The sequence below is a fragment of the Alternaria dauci genome, chromosome 3, assembly GCF_042100115.1.
Source record: "Alternaria dauci strain A2016 chromosome 3, whole genome shotgun sequence".
Classification (NCBI taxonomy): Eukaryota; Fungi; Ascomycota; class Dothideomycetes; order Pleosporales; family Pleosporaceae; genus Alternaria; species Alternaria dauci.
In genome coordinates, this window is record NC_091274.1 from 2814850 (window position 1) to 2833961 (window position 19112).

General features: G+C 52.2%; 5 protein-coding genes across 5 annotated transcripts; all 5 read right to left on the bottom strand.

Moving 5' to 3' along the window:
* Nucleotides 1-6399: 6399 nt before the first annotated feature.
* Nucleotides 6400-8238, bottom strand: ACET3X_004571 (uncharacterized protein; the record flags this gene model as incomplete). The annotated part of the gene is made up of 2 exons (XM_069450790.1): nucleotides 6400-7515; nucleotides 7573-8238. The coding sequence occupies 2 exons, from the start codon at nucleotides 8236-8238 to the stop codon at nucleotides 6400-6402; spliced, it is 1782 nt and encodes a 593-aa protein (XP_069308549.1).
* A 1049-nt stretch (nucleotides 8239-9287) lies between these two features.
* Nucleotides 9288-10163, bottom strand: ACET3X_004572 (uncharacterized protein; the record flags this gene model as incomplete). The annotated part of the gene is made up of 3 exons (XM_069450791.1): nucleotides 9288-9405; nucleotides 9463-9749; nucleotides 9834-10163. 3 exons carry the CDS (start codon nucleotides 10161-10163, stop codon nucleotides 9288-9290), a joined length of 735 nt encoding a protein of 244 aa, XP_069308550.1.
* Nucleotides 10164-10451: 288 nt separating this feature from the next.
* ACET3X_004573 (uncharacterized protein) lies at nucleotides 10452-11591 on the bottom strand. The gene is made up of 6 exons (XM_069450792.1): nucleotides 11451-11591; nucleotides 11362-11398; nucleotides 11262-11315; nucleotides 11078-11211; nucleotides 10916-11024; nucleotides 10452-10869 (listed from the first exon to the last, which is right to left on the bottom strand). The coding sequence occupies exons 1-6, from the start codon at nucleotides 11532-11534 to the stop codon at nucleotides 10556-10558; spliced, it is 732 nt and encodes a 243-aa protein (XP_069308551.1). The 5' UTR covers nucleotides 11535-11591; the 3' UTR covers nucleotides 10452-10555.
* A 4600-nt stretch (nucleotides 11592-16191) lies between these two features.
* ACET3X_004574 (uncharacterized protein) lies at nucleotides 16192-16659 on the bottom strand (the record flags this gene model as incomplete). The annotated part of the gene is made up of 2 exons (XM_069450793.1): nucleotides 16192-16505; nucleotides 16557-16659. The coding sequence occupies 2 exons, from the start codon at nucleotides 16657-16659 to the stop codon at nucleotides 16192-16194; spliced, it is 417 nt and encodes a 138-aa protein (XP_069308552.1).
* A 1448-nt stretch (nucleotides 16660-18107) lies between these two features.
* On the bottom strand, nucleotides 18108-18750 carry ACET3X_004575 (uncharacterized protein; the record flags this gene model as incomplete). Its single annotated transcript, XM_069450794.1, has 4 exons — nucleotides 18108-18149; nucleotides 18281-18524; nucleotides 18578-18622; nucleotides 18674-18750. The coding sequence occupies 4 exons, from the start codon at nucleotides 18748-18750 to the stop codon at nucleotides 18108-18110; spliced, it is 408 nt and encodes a 135-aa protein (XP_069308553.1).
* Nucleotides 18751-19112: the final 362 nt, after the last annotated feature.

Genomic DNA, 19112 nt, shown 5'->3' on the forward strand with positions numbered 1-19112 from the left:
TTCTGTCACGCACTATTCCTTCCTCAATCAGTTATCGCGCTCCACCAGTTCCTCCGCTACATCTTTTCTACTGCGACAGCCTCTTTGCCACGTTACGCCATCCATTTTGATGCCACTTCTTCTACCACAATCCTCGATGCACTACGACACACCTTCCATCACGACACCTTCGACTTTGACACATCTTTCGCGACGATAGGTTCTCCCCCTCCTCCCCCTCCTCCTCCTCGCCGTCCTCCTTCTCCTCTGCCTTCTTATCTGACTCACCTTTCCCCACGACTATCCTTTTACTACGACTCGCCTTTCACCACGACACTTCCTCCGACGACATCTTCTTCTACAACGCCTTCTTCTGCAACACCGTCTCCTACGACTGTTCTTCTTCCTCCATCTCTTCCAACGACACCTCTTTTGCGATAACTTTTCCTCGATCTCTTCCCACGACACCTCTTCCCAGGACTCTCTTCCGACAACACCTCCTCCCAGTATTCTCTTCCTCATCTGCCTCTTCCAACGACGCCTCTTTTGCGACCTTCTCCTGCGACACCTTCTCCTCTATCTGCTCCAACGACACCTCCTCTTGCGACACACCATCCGGCGATGCCTCTTTAGAAGATGCTTTCTTCTACAGCACCTTCTCTCGCCACACCTCTCCTCCATCTCTCGCAACACCCCTTCATCTCTCCCTACGACACCGCTTCTCTGTCTCTATCGGCGACATTCTCTTTTGCAACTCCTCCTCCTGCGACACATTCTCTCATCTCTCACCACGACAACCCGTTTTCGTTACCCGCTCCGCTCTCTCCACCAAGGGAGCCTTCACAACAATGCCGAATCTTGAGCTTTCTCTATAGCGCGGACGAATCCCTGCAGCAAGCGCCTCCCACCTCCGGCTGTCCTCGACTTAGGTGCCCGTATTCACAGCCTAGCACTACCTTTTTGGCCTTCTCACCATATCTACATTCATATATGTGTCCTCATTCCACAGTGTTGTAGCCTTCTCAGCGCCACCAGCGGTTACAGCTTTGTTGCTGTCGTCGCACCCACATCTATGGCTAGTTACGCCTTGATATTGGTTCAGCACACTAGTGCTGCTACAGTGTTATCTCAGCTCAGCTAGAGCTCTATCAAAAGCATCCTCCCCCCCGGGCCTTAGGGATGGGGCCTACAGTGTCATCTCATATTGCGTTGTAAGTTCTCCCTACTCACCGCTGGACGGCTCTCATTAACATGATGTGACAGGCCAAGAAATTTTGAAACTAAGCCTGAACTGGTACTGCCGACACCCATCCAGTTGGCGAGTGAATACTAACATTGCTTGCCTTGTAGTCCTAGCGTATTCGGAAGTCTCTTTTTGCCCACAACACCTCTCCGTCCATCCCCCACATCACGCCGTATGCACACCCACATCCTGGATTCTTATCGACCTCGACTGACCTGATGGAGCAGCTGCACCGCCTCGACGTCCCCACCATCACGATCACTGCTGACACTACCCAGAGATTGAGGTAGGCAGTTCTCACCCGGTCAATGGACAAACGCTCAGCTAATGCTAGCAGAAGCTCCATCGCATCACGGCAATCACATTTCAAGAGCGCAAGGTACGGACACTGTCTCGTTTCGTTGACCAGAATCTCCACTGACTTTGGAAGCAGCACCGCCGCCATCACGGCAATCACGGCAATCACGGTCACGGTCACGGTCACGATTACGATTACAATTCCCTTCGAGCGGCTACGAAGCCCATACATGTACGCGATTCTTGACAACTCCACCTTTCCAGTTCTCTGCTTACTCAAGCAGTAGCAGTACCGTCGCCTAAACTCCTCCGCAGCCGCTACGCACCTGAGTACGTCATTCCCGAAGATGCCGCACTCTCAAACCCTTGCTCACTCAAGCAGCAGATCCCATCGCGTCGTGTCCCGAGCCTTCCACATCGTCGTCGTCGTTGTCGAATCGATCGTCAGCCGTGAGTATCCCTCGATCATGTCGCTCTCGTACCGATCATTGACATTGCACAAGGTACCTACTCGATACGATCACAAGATGGGGATGAGCTGGCCGAGGACCCACCACAGCCATCCATCGTAGTCGTAAGCAGCCGCATTCGACTTGTGCGATCATGGCTAACTTGTCTTAGCCCGCTCATGACCATCTTGACATACGCCTCTTGCTCTATCGTGAGCGTGCCCCCAGCCGCTATCATGTCACTCAGCTTCTCGATGCGAACGTTCTGCTCTACAGCAACAGATGACCTCGCTTCTGTGTTTATCCCGGTGCTGGCCAGCAAAGCGACGCTGCCCAGGCGAACAAGAGGTACATCTCAAACTCCGCTTGTCTTACTAAGGCTAACATCTTAGTCACGGCAAACGGGCCATCCGTGTGGAAGAGAATTTCATATTGGTCCTCAGTGGTATCATCCGACAAGTTCAGAGAGGAGAGGCAGGCGTCCAGGAAGGGGCTCAAGACACCATGAGGCTTGAGATCATCGTAGTTCAAGCTGATTTGAGTATGTGCTTCCACTCCTTTTGGCTTCTTCACTAATCACTGTCAGTCCTTGGTGTACCAGTGCTTTGCGTCTGCGTCGGTGTCGACGTTGAGTGCCGTCTGCAACTCCAGGAATGGCCGCTCGACGCGTGAGTTCAACCATGAACGTGGCCAGAGAACTCTTTCGCTAACGAGCATCCTTTGCAGCCATGACGCGATCGCACGTCACAAGGCGCATGGTGTTGAAGAAGGTGTTTCTCTTTGGTGGTAAGCTTCGGGATGGAGGTGAGTCTGGGTACCTGAAGTGTTCGCTTGAACCTCGGGCTGACCCGCACCAAGTGTTGAAGTGGAAGTTGAGAAATGGAAATTTGAAGAGGCAAGACAAAGGCCACCCCTCATCCATGACACCCTCGCTGACTGACCAACCAGCAGTTGCTCAAATATTTCTTCATTCTCGAGTACCATGGTTGCGAGCCTGGATGCGAGCCATGGACCATGGTTTGGTACATCATGTCCTCCTTGTCGTCAAACCACAGTGCGCTGATGCGTGTCCAGAAAACTCCTCTTCTCCCCAACGTCGCCGCGACTTTCCAGAACCGCCTGAGTAAGGTTCCCGTCCCAGCTGATCGACACACGGGTTACTAACCCATGTCCAGAGTTCAGGGCTTTGGCTTCAACCCATCTATTGTCGAATGTGAGTTCTCAACGCCGCGCTTCGTCTTTTTTCAACTTCCCTCGCTAACGATCCTTCCAGATATACAGCTGCATACAGTGAAACCAGGTGTTTGGGAAACACACCTTTACCGCGATTTATCACAGTGTCTTTCAACAGTGTTGTGCTTGCGTCTTTTACCAGCACGTTTATCATTTGAATAGAAAAGTCCCACCCAAACCTCCAACAACAAACCTGAGTGATGTGGTGCATGTGTTGTAATTCGCGTCATCTCGGCGTCGCACAGCCTTTGCACCCGACACCGACACGAGCCCTGCAACTTTAGCCTCCCAGCAGACCCAAAGGCAACATGTATTTCGTGTTGGTAGCTGTTGAGGGATCGTCCCAGGATTTACACAGCGCCAAGTCGGCACACCCCTCACACCCGACATTAGATCGCAGCAATCCGGGTGGAGGGCGGCAGGCGTCGACGGCCATTGGTTGCAGTCGTCGAAGATCTTCGGGCGACCCGTTTCGCAGATGTTTTCCTGTACCCAGCCGCCGGTCTTCTCGACCCTCCTTTCCAGACACCTTTACACGACTTACTCACTTTAAACCTCACTGCGACACACATTACACACTGATTTCTTTGTATGCAGCCTTACAGCACGATAGTGACTGCGACTGCGGCCATAGCGCACTTTAAGGGCTGTTGTATAAGCTTCTTGGAGTTGCACCAGCAAATCCAGGCCAAAGATCTTACCCGCGAAGTTGCTATGATAAGTGAATCGCGATGCTTCCATTCCACCCTTCGGGATCCAAGCTTTGGCTAGCGAAGGGACTAAATCCACTCAGCGAGACTCTACAGCATTACCCTTTCTAAAACTTGGAACCTGAGCACCAGATACCTGGGTATTGAGCTGTATGTGCGCTGTGCAGTGGTTCCTGCGGTTGTGCACCATGTTTGTCGAGGAATAGGGTTATGGACACACCTGTATATACCTAGGTATGGTCACGTATAGATGGTGGCGACGGTAAGTCGCTCATCGTCTATGGGTAATTACCGTACCATGGGTGCGATGGCGTGAACCATGGTATTGCTTCGCGATGTTTTTTTGAGTCGAAGGTGAGGCCATGTTTGTGGAATATTGTAGCCAGTGAGCGTCTTCCCACAAGAATGCTGACCCGCGGCATGTATGCCGGGACGCCTGGTACATACCCCACATTCACGTGAGCTGGCTGCTGCCTTCGATCCCTAGAAATATAAAGGTTCCTTTGCAGCACACCTCAACCGCTATCCCCGGACGATCGCCGTAACACCACGACAAGCATGGCAGACTTTTACAGCCTTCCCCGCGAGCTTCGGGACCACGTTTACAAATTCTACTTCGAGGTCGACGACGGCTATACATACAACTCCTCGACTAGAAAGCTTACGACTGCAAGTGGGCAACCTATCGAATTAGCCCTTAGGTTCGTGAGTAGACTTATCCGAGACGAAACTCGTGGACTAGCACTAGAGCTCAATACGCTTCACTTCTCATCGGATTACGACTATTCACTTCAAGAGAGAGCCGGCCACTTCAATGCTCTACTGGGTATTGTTGCAGAACGGAAGACTTACTACTTACTCTGGAAAGCCGCGCCTTCAGGTTGCCTCGACGATACAATATATGCCCATGTCGAAGCATGGTATCCCCAATACACGCCTCTGATCCAAACGTTAAAGACACCAACTTATCTCGAATATCAGGTGAGCAAGTTGTGGAAGGAAACGCCCTCAAGGTCGCGTCAATTTGTTGCGTCAACCCTCAACGCCATCGCCGCGCATCCGCGATTTCCAAAATCGACGGAAAACGCACCGTTGTGGGCACCACGGAGAACGGGATCTGATGATCCCAGGAAGGTCATAGCTTACGACTGCAGGCCATGGAAAATTCCAACCGAAGAGGATATCATGACCATGAAGCATGTTATAGGACCAGAAAACAAAATCAATGGCCACCGGTGCGTTGGATATCTGTATCACGATCGATTGAAGTACCAATTCTCGGCAGCGAGCGTCGCGATATCCTTCCTAGACTCCCTGTCTCTCGACTCACAACTTCAGATTCGTAAAGTTGTATTACATGAAGAAAACGCGGCCGTAGCTTGGCCCGAGTGTCATGCGCAGGGCTTGATTCCGTTCTGTCAACGCAACCCAAAGCTACGAATTGAGCGAAGGGTCGATCTCTGGAAAGCGATACTACCAGCCGCTTCGTACCCCTTGATCAACAACGATGATCTTCCCCCTGCAGATCTCCACCGAATCAGGGTTGATCGTGTGCGGGCGGACTCCATCAGCGCAGGGCTTGGCACCCCGGATTGCATTGACAGCTGGATCATGGAGGCAGTGTCTCTACGTTCTCATGGGATGCCACCTCAATCCTTCCGCCTGGTCATAGACGGTGACCTGACTCCGACACAGTCTACATGTGTCTTCGATGTGGTCAAGCGCCATGCTGCATGGCAAACCGCCTTTGAAGCGTGCCTAGCCAATCGTAAGATCTGGCCGTCTCCTCCAAAGTGGCACGAAGTAAGAGAAAGGGAGGTATACATCATGAATGGGTTTCCGGAAGCTTTGCGCGCTATGACGAAGGGCCAATCACCAGTTAGTTGCAACTTTGACATTGGCCAAATGTCGGATACGGAGTCGCTCGTCGTTGAGCAGGGCCACACATGGACCTTACGGAAGTGGGATGTTAAGTGGAGAGCTACTGCGCCGGCTGACGTCGACACTGATGTGCCTTCGCGCAGCTGGGTTGACCTTCAACGCGAGAACCTGCTACCACCGAACTCAACTCCCTTAATTGGTCCGATGAGACTTAATCCTGGGCTTATTATCATACCTTAGTATATAGAGATGCCCTTTTTCGTGTCTTAGATCGACGCTAGACTGAATACAAACCACTCTCACTTTATATGGTCGTCCTCGACAGCAGAAACCCCGTGACTTCAAACAAAGATAGGGATCTACACATGTGAAGCATCAGCTAGTATAGCAGCAGCAGCCTTAGACACTGCGTGCTAATCACTTACATTGGCCTTTCTACGCGCCATTCCTGGTGCTAGACCAGCTCCGATTCTGCGGGCTAGGTAGCATCTCAGCAGGAGCGCATATCTCAACATTGTGGTATATTAAGACCTCGAACGAGCCCTATCACGCTCCTGTAAAAGTAGAGATCGATCGCTGTAGCTGTCTAACCAGCCCACCTTTCAACCTACGACCCACCAAAACCTTTCTCCAAACCCCGCAACCAAACCCCAGCCGCATACGCCCCCGGATCGGGGATCTTGCTTCTCTCACTCCCATCCTCACTGATATATGTCGCCCGTCCAAACTTGGCCTTCATATCCTTTGTGCTATCCGCCTTCTTCTCCGCAACATCCACACTCTTACTCAAATCCTTGCTCTCAGCCAACGTATTGATGAACGGAATCAACACATCCATGACCGTCCTATCGCCCTCCCGCGCACTAGTGTACTTCTTCAGGTTCTCGAGCGCAGCAGATGCAGACGACGCCAGTGTCGAAATATCCAGCGGTGCGTTTTGCGACAAGGTAGCTGTTGACAGCGCGTTTGTGAACGCGGTAACGAGGATAGACAGAATGGCGCCGAGGGAGCCGCCGACGTCTTCGACGTTCTCACTTATGCTTTCGAGCAGGGCGAGGATAGGCGGCGGGTTACTTTCTACAGCGTCGATGTTGGCGAGGATGGACTTGCATACTCCGGCTACGGCTTCTCCGCAATCGCCGTCGCCCATTTGTAGGTCGTACAGTGTGATTTTTGGTTCTGCATCTAGCGCTGCTTTGCATGCTGTGCGGAGAGCGGGGATGAGAGACGGTGGTGTAGCGGGGCCCTTGTGGAGTGCGGATTTGTCAGCGGCGGCGGCGTTGGCTTTGTTGCGTAGCGCCTCGGTTTCCTTGTTGATGTTGAGGGGCTGGTAGCCGTTCTTTGGCCATGCCGGAGCGTTTGTGGGTGCGTCGAGTAGTTCCATGACGTCTTCGTCTTTGAGGTCCATGGCTTTTGCCATGCCGCTCATGTTGCCTAATGTTATGCTGAAGCCTTGGCCGTTGAGGGACGTTTCTAGTACGCCGGCGTAGATGCGTGTTGGTACAATCCTCCAGTCGCGCTTCAGGACTATCAAAGCGATATTCACTAATGCGTCGAATTCGAGGTTGGAGAGGCCGCCGAAGTTGTTGACGAGCATGACGACGTTATCGTTGGGGTTGAAAGTGACGAATGCGCGATCGGAGTCGGACGGGTCGAGGAGGTAGCGAAGCATCTCCTTGATGACATCTTCGGGGCTGGGCATCGGGGAGATGGTTCGTAGACCCTAGCAGCAATCAGCCTGTGGTACTAGTATAGCAGAAATCAAGTCGAATGAACTCACAGGCTCGTTGTGGATACCCATACCAACTACACAAGCATCATCCTGCACGCTCTCAAACGCCTCTCGTCCTGGAACATGGCAATGATCGAGACTCGTACCAATAGTAACCAATTGCGAGTTACCCAGCTCGCCAATCTTCCTACACCGTTCAAAAGCCCAGCCTTTTTGCGATGCAGCGCCAGCAAGTTTGATGACTAGCAGGTTACCAGCCAAACCCCTCCTACCCACCTTGACACTCTTTTCGCGACCCAGAGCGGCGTCTTCTGCCATGCATACAACGTCGACTTTGTATCCTAGTGCTTGGCCCTTTTCTCTAGCAAGACCAAAGTGCAGCATATCGCCCGTATAGTTTGTTATACACAGTATGACGCCCTCGTTACTCGGCACGTTTCTTATTCCCGCCATGATCTGCTTGGTACTGGGAGAAGCGAAAATGTCACCGCATACAGCAGCTGACAACATGCCGTCACCGACGAAGCCGGACCACGCCGGCTCATGACCTGAGCCACCACCCGATACGATAGTGACTTGGTTTGGAGGATGTGCGAGATTGTAAACGACTCGGTGGGCTTCATCGAGCGCCATGTGTGAGTTACGTGTGCATAGCGAGCGGAGGTTATGGAGGACCACGCCTTCTGGGTTGGGGAAGAAGTGTTTTCTGGACATCTTGACGGCGCGTTCGAATGGGTATTATGTATAAAGATCTGAGGTTGTCAGCAATTGAGACCCATGCCGTATGCTGTTTCGCAGCTGTAGTTTACAACCGTAGCTGAAGGGACAACATACCTCGGATATATCGAGCACACCAAAAGTATACACAGCTCAGAATACTGAGAAAGGGATCAAAAAATCAAGCCATGCGGCATCCCGCCAATTCAGCCGGCCATCGTGCCTCTTAAACAATCCCCCGCATCCCCCGCCTCGATCACCACTACGACCGCGGACCCCGCTCGTGGCACCCCATCACGCCTCTCCAGTCAATTTTTCGGTCCTCATACGCGTCTAGCCACATGTGCACGCGCTCATATTAGCCCGAAGCTTTGTCAGTCTGGATTCGCGCAGCTTGGATATACTGCATTCAGGCAAGTGGAATACAGGTGGGTTACTGTAACCTGGGGAGGTGGATGTGTTTGCGCCGGGATTGCTGTTTTGGGAATACCGGGTGGGAGCTTGGCTTTTGTGGAGGAAGCTCGCATCGGTCGAAGCTCCGAGGGCTACGACATGGTACGCCTCGCCTCGAGGCGTCATCAGTACCTGCAGTATGCGCATCCCGCATTCTAAACCAGGACACTGTATCTGCATTTGTAGACTCAGCGCATCCATGTGCAGTTAGAAGGGCAATCGTTTGATTACCTAGCGTCTGGTCACTGTCGCGTCTGCAGCTTGACAGACCTCTTCTGCGACATCACGAAGCTCTTCTCTGTATTGGTTGTCACGGCCACAACTTTTCATTTCTCACATACCGTAGCACGCAGAGGTGATTTTTTGGGCTTTATAGGACGTACCTCCGCACAGTCACCCACTACCCGTCCTCTCGATATAAGGCCTCAAATCCAAAGCGATAGTCGCCAACCCAGTGTTAGACCCGAGAAGCAACATGAACGGGTATCCTTCCTTGATGGCAATTGTAGTGCGAAGCAGAATCCGAAGCATCTGAAACACCTAGTCAAGCATGATTCCGATGCCCTTGAAGAGCGCGCCATTGTCCGAGGCACCTAGTCAAACATGATCTTGGTACCCTTCAAAAGCGTGCCGCCGAGCAGCTTGCCCACCGCGTACCCAATATATGCACCAGTAACGATGGTGACGGGCCACTTCTGCCATTCGCGGTCCCTTGTAGTCAATCAGCCATGTATTCTTGTACCAACGCGCGTGGAAACAAGTACTCACCAGTCCAACGGGATGGGTATAGCGCCCAGCCACGCACCAAGTACAGTACCGATCAATCCTCCGTAAACTTCATCCATCGGTAGAAGCAGCGCGACAATCTGCCTCCAGATCTCGCCATCAACACCGTGTACGTATACCAGCGGCAGTGTACTGAGAAGCGCAATGTGGGCGCCACAGAGGAGAGTGTGCCAGTAGTGCGAGGAGACGGGCGCGCCGAAGAGAACGAGGGTCGCAGTGAGGAGCGGCGTGGCAGCGATCAGGGCGAGGAGGAGAGATAGGAACGCTGGCTGTAGCACTTGTCAGTCTTGCTTTCGTAAACATTGGCCGCTGTAGGCCCAGCGTAGGGTGCAATCATCGTAATGTACACGTACCACAAGCTTCGAGTTGCCTCCTTGCTCCGGTTTGCCGGACGCCTTGGCCTTCTTCTCGGTGGGCTTCCTGGGTGCGCCTCCTGTGGGCGGCAGGCATACGGCCACGAAGGCGATCTGTAGCACAGCGAGGTATGGAAGGGTGCTAAGGAGCGTCGAGACCGGATCCGCGACCAATGCATTGAACTTGAGGCCATAGACGGAGAGGACGAGCAGCGGGTGGATATGCGTGTACGTGCGTGCCATGTTGTTCTTCAATGGCTCGATTGGCGGTGCTGTGGATGGTTGGACCTTGGACGTCGCGTTTGCGTTGATGACGGTGGTGCTGGCCATGTTTGCGGATGGACTAAGACGATTGACGATGCGCGGCGTTGTTGATGTAATGGGAATGTCAACAGGTAATGCGAAATTCTATGACAGGCGTCTAAAGGAGCGGAATGGCGCCTGGCCTGATGGGAGGGTGCAGTCGCGATGGTTGTGGAGGAATGTCGCGGGTCGGAAACTTTCGTGATGTTGTCCGTGCTGCGCGCTCATTGGACACATGTCACATCACCACGAGAGCACCTCCATGGTTTGTAGCAAAGACTGCACGCGTGTGGACATGAGCAAATTACTAGTCTTGTATGTAAATCCCTGCCGCTCGCTTTGGCTTCGGGATCTCGTGGGACAGGTATGTGCTTTGTGACAATGGAGGGAGCGCTCTACCGCAACGGCCTGCGGTCCTCTTACTGCTTCTGCTCCGTCTTCTTAGGAAGCAAGTTCCTCAGCGACAGATCGTAAACCACATCCTCGACATCTTTGACCCTGTACTTCAATCCATCGCTACGGCGGCGCAAACTGTCGTTCTTAAGGTTGAGGATCTGGAAGCCCGCGTGCAAATCCTTGACGAACTGGTTGATGAGAAGCGGGCGCTCGTAATCACCCAGGGTGACGGCGTTACGTGCAAGGCGTGTCAGTTCCTCGACTAGCGTCATGAGAGAATGGAGGTACTCTTCGAGCGAGAGGTGGAACTCATCGCGGTCCTTGAGGTTCACAGGAACTGGCCATGTCAGCTGTGCGCAGATGAAGCGGGTATCTAGGCATACTCTTGAAGATCTCGCCGAGCTCCTCGATGGTCAACAGGCGGCCGCACTGTACTTCGCCACCATCATACTTGAAGCCGCCGAGCCACCCCCAGAACAAAGCGCTCTCACACTATTGTCTTGTCAATTTTTTCGTCGCGGGTTTTGCGTGCCTGGTGAGCTTACCGCGCCCTGCATCTGCCGGCTCCACATGTTGTTGAACTTGTAGTACGGCATCTTTGACGCAGCCTGGGACAGCTGGCCGACAGTGGCAATCACATTGTCAATTGGCTCCTGAGCAGCCTTGAGGATGTCAGGTACTGTGGTTGTATTAGTCGTGATATCGATGGACCTGCGACAAGCGACTCACGCTCGTTCACCGGTGTCGAATGGGCTCTTGACAGCACAAATGAGACATTGCGGTCTACAACTGGTTAGATAACTTCATGCGCCTAGCTTAGGGAGCCTACTGTGCTTCTCGAGTGCCTGTATGATGTCGCGCAGCTCCTGTCGCGTCGTGAGTACGCTATCACGTGCAGCTTCATCAGGCGCCACTCACATCCCGAACGGCCGTGTCTTCGTCTACGCGCGCCTGGAGGTCCTGGAAGATGGCCGGATTGACCATGCCTGACTTGGCTGCCATTTTGACGTGTGTACGCGTGTAGGGTGTTGTTGCGAAGAAGATTGTGCAGGTGGTGATGTCGTTGTTTGTTCGTTACGACAAGCTACGAAATTTCGGCCTCTCACTGTTCACCAGCCATAGTCACCGCTGTCTCATCGCAAGCGCACAATGCATGCTCCCGACCGCTTTGGAAGTATCTACAGAACCTACAGAACCAAGGAGCATATCTTTACGTCTCATGAACCAACCGTCCTTGCGTAACAATACATAGGCCGTATGGAGAGGACCAGCGATATGTGCACACGCCACCAACGTTGGTACGAAAGAAAGCGGCCTCAATTTGAGCATCTGCAAGCCATACCAGGGAAAAATCGAATACACTACATTAGGCAACTACAGAGGAAGCGTTCGATTTAACGCTTGCATGGCGTTGCTGTAAATTCCACCTCGACCCTTACATTAACGGAAAAACACAGCCTCGCGTGCCACCGATAACAAGCGCCTCAATGGCATATTCTCATGCTGCAACAGTCTCGAGCCGCCTGCGCAAGGCATGTCAAGCGCCTTGCTCTCAAACTGTTACACAAAGGAACTCCTTCCTCAAGGTTCTCGCAAGCGAAAACACCCAATGAAAAAGTTTGCGTCTGCCGGAGATAGTGCGATACCGGCGACACAGTGCTAGAGAGGATAAGCAAGCCCAGAGCCCCTCCAGCCTGTTTCAAAAATAAGGATAATCTTGAATTTTCCCGTAGGAAAGTTTCAGAGATTAAACTGAAAAGAACAGACTGGTGTATCGTTAGCGCACGGACGCATTTTGACTTAGACTAAAGTGGGGCCAGGCTTACTACTACACTTGATCTAAGCCAAAAGGCAAAGAGAGCTGAGGAATAGGAAAGGAGGACGAGGGCGGGCGAGGTTATATAGACAGTGTGGCCTTGGCGCGCTAGCGGTCCCGTGACCAGGCACAGCTCTCTGGGGTGGGGCGGTCCGGCAGAACTTCGGGTCCAGGCTCGCCTGTCGGACAGGCGGTGGTGAGAGTGAACCACGCACATTACCTCTGCTGATTCACACACTTTCCACCAGCCTTCACTGAAAGGGTACAGCAGCGATATCACGGACTGGCTTCACCGTATGCCAGTGAGACCGCTATCGAGGCACAGGACCCTTGTAGGCGAAAGGGACGGGCAGGGCTTTCACATCCACGTTGAAGGTATCGGTGAGGAGTTTTGTGGCTCATGGTCACAATCTTTCTTGCACGCTATACAAGATCAGAACCGAACACCCTACCAGACAACTACGGGGCGAGCAAGCGATCTCCGTTGTACGGCGATACTCTACCTATCTAGGCAACTATGGGGGTGCCCAGGTGGTGTTGGACTTTACCTTGTATGGCGTGCCTGATCCTTACATGAGTTTTGTGCTGATATCAACGATGGCATTACCCTTGTGCACAGGCAAACGTGTTGGGTTATATTTTGATTTCATATATGCTGATAACGAATAGATAGGAGCGTTGTGCAACAGCGACGAGTATACTATTTCGCCATTCGAGCGGAGCTCATACCGCAATATCGCGCGCCCAGCACCATACTGAGCTGCCCTGCTTCTTCGCGATGCTGAGACCTCTTCTGAAGGAAACTTTATTCCTGTAGCAGACCAGCTCGCCGTCCGCTTGCCTGCCACGACGCGCCTCATTCGCCCTTCTCCTACCTCAGCCGCTTCGTAAGGACAGGCCTGCCATGGATCATTCGATACCTGATTCTCAACTTGACGATGCGACGCTCCTTCAAGGCCGCGGCCCTTGCACGAGTTTGGCGGACTTCCACCTGCACCGGCTCAACCACCGCCGGCTTCACATCGACAGCAGTGCCCAGCGCCTCCGACGCGGCCAGCTCGCGAGCGTGAAATTCGCAGCTCAAGAACCTCGCCTCGTCACAGAACCAGTCGAAGCTTTGCGCACAGTCTGCTCGTTCCGACGTGATATATTGCCGTCCCTCGATGAGCAGGGCTTTGCCGTACAGTAGTTGAGTCGCCCAGCTATTGTCATCGCGTACGATCATCATGTTTAGCGCGTGTATATTAAAGTCTTCATCCTTCTCACGACTGTCGCCTTTCAGTGGATTTGACGCGTGACGCAAGCGAGGAGCGATGGCGTAGAGGAAAAGAGGGCTGCGTAAGAGGAAGCAAAGGTCGTCTTCGGTCACTGTCAGTCGCCATACATCTATACGCACTTGGCTACTTACCGAGAAGCTGCTTCCGATCGTGTGGTGGTAATTTTCCTGGCAGCCGATCGAGCCAACCGTGGATATGGCTGCGCAGTGGATCTCCTGGTGCACCGCGCCGTGGCGATAGAATGAGCCGGAGTTTCATCTTTGTCGTGGTCTTGGTTTGGTTTCTGCGCTCAACCTGAAGGTAGTCTTTGCGTTATCTGGTACTTGTCTCGGTGATTGCGCTAAGTGAGAGCAGAAGATCGTGGCCAGCGACACCCTCGTGATAGTTTGAGTGGGTCGAGAACTCTCCCCGATGGGGCTATGGTCTTCAAACGATGATCAGGCTATCTTTCACTACTCGTACTGTGCCTAATCTCTTACGTTGGTCATGCTGGCTTTCACCAGTACTACAAGGTGAGGGCAGTATCGTTTGATCCACTTCGTGATATCATTGCTTCGGGTAATAGCCACCACTCTTCATGATGCACATCGGGTTTCACGGCCTCACAAGCCTTATCCCACGCCTCTCCTCATCTGTCTAACCCGTTTCCTTTTCCATCTCACGGTAACCGTCAGCAAGGATATGTATGTATTTGGACAGCTCGCTGATCGCTTCTTCCTCCGAGTCCTCCGCCCCACCCTTTACGAGCGTGTACTCGTCGACTTTGAGCCGAACAATGTAATCGAATCCCCAAGGCTTCATATCCGCAAATACCTCCTTCTCGAGATCACTGAAGGAGTCACCAATATCTTGCGTTCCTATGGTGATGACGATACGACCGTGATCCTGTTCCCTGGATGGGTCGAAATCGGCGGGAAAGATGCCGTCTAGAGATGCATGGTGGGGTAGAGTATTGCCATACGCATCCAGACTTGTAGAGGAGAGCGACTGAGCCAAGGGAGCGGGAGAAGCAGGTGAAGTTGATGGAGTTGATACGGACCCAGGGGTATCGTCGCGTTTCCAAGGGTAAAATGGTATGTTGCTTTTCTTTGTATCAAGGAGGTAGACAATATCGTCTTCTTGCAGCGTCAACCATGTACTTGTATCTTGGAACGATGTACTCACCAACGAACCGCTGGCGATCTTCCAGTGCTAAGACTGGAAGCCCGCATTCTGTCACCTTTCCCATTAGAAAAGTCTCGAGGGACGACGAAGACTTGACGTTGAGTTGCTTCTTCTCCATCGATCTCGGAATCTTGCTTTTATTTCTGAGTGTCTGGAGATCTCCACTTCACAGTATCACACTTGTTATATATCGCCCATGTTTGCTGTCAAACATTATGCATGGCGGCGCTAGTGTGGCTCCACCACCGTCAGCACTGAAAAGACGACAGACTAACCAAGTTACCAAACAAGGGCTTTGGATTGGAGAGTCAAGATGACAATGTCTGCAAAAGTCATTCGTCCAAGCTAGCAACTACTACGATCATTGACACATACTGGTCCTAGATTCCGGCGGACATTCTGCTCACTCTTCTCGCGTCAGATCGAACCTACCATGTTGTCGGATCCCGGTCCGAATAATTTGCTGGGTCCAAATCATCTCTCTCCCGCAATATATATGTTGTAAGCGACAAGTTCATGATGTGCACGAAAAGCTGTTTCATGGCGTCTTTCGCAGACTCTGCTGAACCGCCCTCCCGGAGAAGTAAATCGTCAACCTGAAACCATGCATCGTATCCAATTATCTCAAGCTCGCCATTGTTCTTTTGCATAAACTGCGGCTGAATCTTGATCGCGATGCGATCCAGACTCTCTTTCTTGGATGCATCGAAGTTCTTCGGGTATGGTTCGTTAGGATCTAATTGTGCTCGCCTCTCTGTTTCTTCTTCCTTACGTCGCGCGCTTCTACTTTCTTGCAGATCAGTGATCGAGGTGCGTAGACCTGTTTCGGCGAGGATAGGAGTGTCGCCGGCTTCGCGTACCCAAGGGTAGTCACATATCTTCGCCCTTCTGACATCGAGAAGGTAGATGATATCTCCTTTGCACCGGTTAGGAAAGGAATAATATCACGGATGCTCCATACTTACCGCAAAATGCCTGGTACTCCTGTGGTGTGAAGACTGGGAGTTTTTCGGTTGTCCAGATATAGTCGAGACACTCCTGGAACAGGGCGTTGGGTCGTTTTCCGTCCATGAATACTGAGATCCCGCGGTAGTCCTTGGGTGCCAGGGCGCATGTAGTAGGCGGCGTCTTATGTAATAGCTTCGTTTGCTAACAAGCGGTTCTGATAGTCACTGTGTGACAACTACTCATTGGTCACGGGAAGGCGGCCAACTGATCTCAACACACATCGGCAAAGTACTTTAGAATTGCTTCTGGCATCGTTTTTCTGGTTACTCCATAACTGTCGGCTAAAGCCACACTTATTCCACTTCAATCCATGGCCAGAAACAGAAGAGAATGATACATCGACAGCTCTGACATCCAACGCACGCCGGTCATCTCAACGTATCCCGCAACCCGGTCACTCCCATTGCGCCGCCATCATGACAACCTTCTTCAAGGCAAGGAGCAGGGCATCGGCAGCCCACAAGGTGCTCCTACCCTTCGCCAGTACATATCCATCCACAGTGATGCAGACTACATTGCCCACAAACACCACCTTGCCACTGGAATCGAGCTCCTCGCCGACTTCGAGTCGAATATCGAGCTTGGTCTCGCAATCTTCATTGACCTCGGCGTCGAAGTTGGGGCGGCTGACAGGATGCTCGAGTGTCTGTGTTTCCCAGCCGTGGTCCTTGATGAAGAGCGGGTTTGCGAGGAGTGCTGAGACGGTGGCTAGAGGTGGTCAGTCGGGTTTATCGATGTGGGAACGAGGGTAAGATGTACTCAGGAACGAATTGTAGTCCTCAGTTTCGAGTTGCGGAAGACCGCGATCTTTGTTGTCTGCTAGGATCTTCTCAAAGGCCTGTCGGATGGAATTGGAGGCCATTTCTTATAGGTGAGTTCTTGTGTGTTGGGTTGGTGTATAGTGGATGGTCGGCGTCTTTCGAAGGGGGGGGAAAGGACCTTTTATATGCTTTGTGCTTGCTGCGATATCTGGCGCCCGTCCACCGCTTCTTCCAGGCATAAGTATTGTTGCTCGTTTGCGATTGCAATGGTGACAGATGTAACATCGCCAATGATAGTATCTTCACCCCACGGCATAGAGGTTGATGTCACTCTCCGCCGATGCTTCGGTGAGGATTTTGTCCGTTATCGCACCAACGATACCTCATGTTGAGCAAGTTTCATGATTGCAAACGAGTAAGCGCGGGATGTACCCGGGGAGGACAGAAAGTCCCTACGCTATGAACACGTATTGCATCGAATCATCCTCACAGGACAATATACTCGTGCATGGTTTTTTGAGTTCCGTTCGCATCCAGTATCCCGAGCCATCGTGCCGGGATATACTCGACCCAAAACCCGCCACTATGGTCAATCCCAGCCTTTATGGTACAGTTCCATAGCCTTGTCTCCTCGACCGGCCAGCCGGTACGTGGGTTAACTTTAGCCTCCTCCAATTCGATCACTCGTTTGGATACTACGGCGTGCTGCCGCGCGTCCCAAAGGCCTTCGCGGGGTGGATTACGTTCCAGGAGCGCTACTGCTTCTCGCCGAGTGGTGGGGCAACGACACTTTGTTGCAACAAAGTATAGCTGTGGGATTATCGCAATGTCAAACGTGAAGTGAGCGGTGTTGGGGCTGGCTGGCGGTGTAGAATCGATAACTTCCCGGGCGTAATGCACTATTTCCTTGAAATCGTCCGAATAAGCGTCGAAAGCTTTCTCAATCAAGCTTGCTGAGCATGAAACATGGACAAAAGTGGTGTGGTAAGAAGCTTTGAGTGCGCTAGCAGCCACGCCCTCCTCGTCGGAAAGCATGTTCTGGGATTCAAAGCGCCGCAAATCTTCATACCAACTCTGATGACGTGCCACAAGATTGTCCCTTTCGTGATAAGCCTCGGTGCTCAGCTCCTGTTGGAGGATGGCTTTGCGGCCCATGGTATACAGATGGATGATAGTTGCGTTTCGGAGGTCAAAGTAGACCCGTTGCGCTTCTGAAAGGCTTTGAAACTGCCTATCACTATACACTGCTGGAATTGGACTTGTTATCTCCAGATCATCTTGAATACTCGGCTTGTATAGCAGAGCTTGCGCCATACCGCGGGTGAAAATTGGTATCACTGTCTCCTCAATCGAACTTGGTGTAGTTATCGAGCAGTTCGAAGATGTCTGACGGAAAGGCATGCTTGTTGGCCGACCATGGTACTCGGTCAGCCCTTGCCGACGCGCGGCCGCCAGTCTGAACCCGTTTCTCATATGTGTAAGGCCTGTGTGGTAGTTTCCTTGGAGGAACTCGATGCAAACAAACAGAAGACATGTGATTAGTCCAAGCTCAGGCGAGTACGATGCCTCCCCCATGCGATCGACCAAGCATCTGACAGATGTGTTGTAGTGGAACAACATGACCTTACGGTCGCGATTGGTAATGAAGCTCGAGCACGCATGCTTCATATCTCCAGGCTCGGTTTGACAAAGAGCACCCAAAGCTACCAATGCATGACGCACAGCAGGTTCTGAATGCGCCATCTGAATTGATATGCGCGACCAAAATTCCTTGTCGAAGCTAGTCGACAACGCCGGGCGGGCGCAATGGTAGTAGAATTCCAGAAAGCGCGCGCCATCTCCAAGACCGTCCAAGGCAGTTATCGCGTTTTGGGGACGGGAGGCCTGGCTGGAATTCCAAATGTGGACCTTGAAGCCTCCTAGGCTTGCTTCATAGCCTTCGCACTTGCGGCCGGTACTCGTGCACCTAGAAATGTCAGTATACTGCAGCGATCTGCAACTACAGGTGCTAGCGCTCACTTAAGACATTTTGGCTTCGTCTCATCGCACTTGACGTGTCGCACTCTGGAAGCAATCAGTTAGTGTCGGCAACACAGTGTTGCATCTTCTACATACTTGCAAGTCCGGCAGCCTGTTTTCACTTTGGCATGGTGTTTGCGCGACTGGAATGCCAGACTGCTCTGGGACGACATGTTGGATAAGAGCCAAGGGCGACGGTAGTGGCGAAGGGCAGATCCTTGACGAGGACGCCTGAAGACATCCAATCGGATGCGGTACTGTCCGTGCGCACCTAAGAAAGGTATAACGCGGTTGTATCACAATATGTTCTTTCATGGCGAAAGTGTATCTTCAGGCATGTAACTTCAATCTATACAGCTATATATACTTGGTTCAATTGTGATGTCAACAATAGAATGCTATCACGTGCTTTTACGAGTGACTACGTCACAAGATTATTAGCTCTACAGATTGCTCACGCGTGCGATCAATCCCCTCGAGGAAACACCAGACCACTTGTTAGCGGCGTCTTTCTTCCAACTGGCTACAAAGAGTG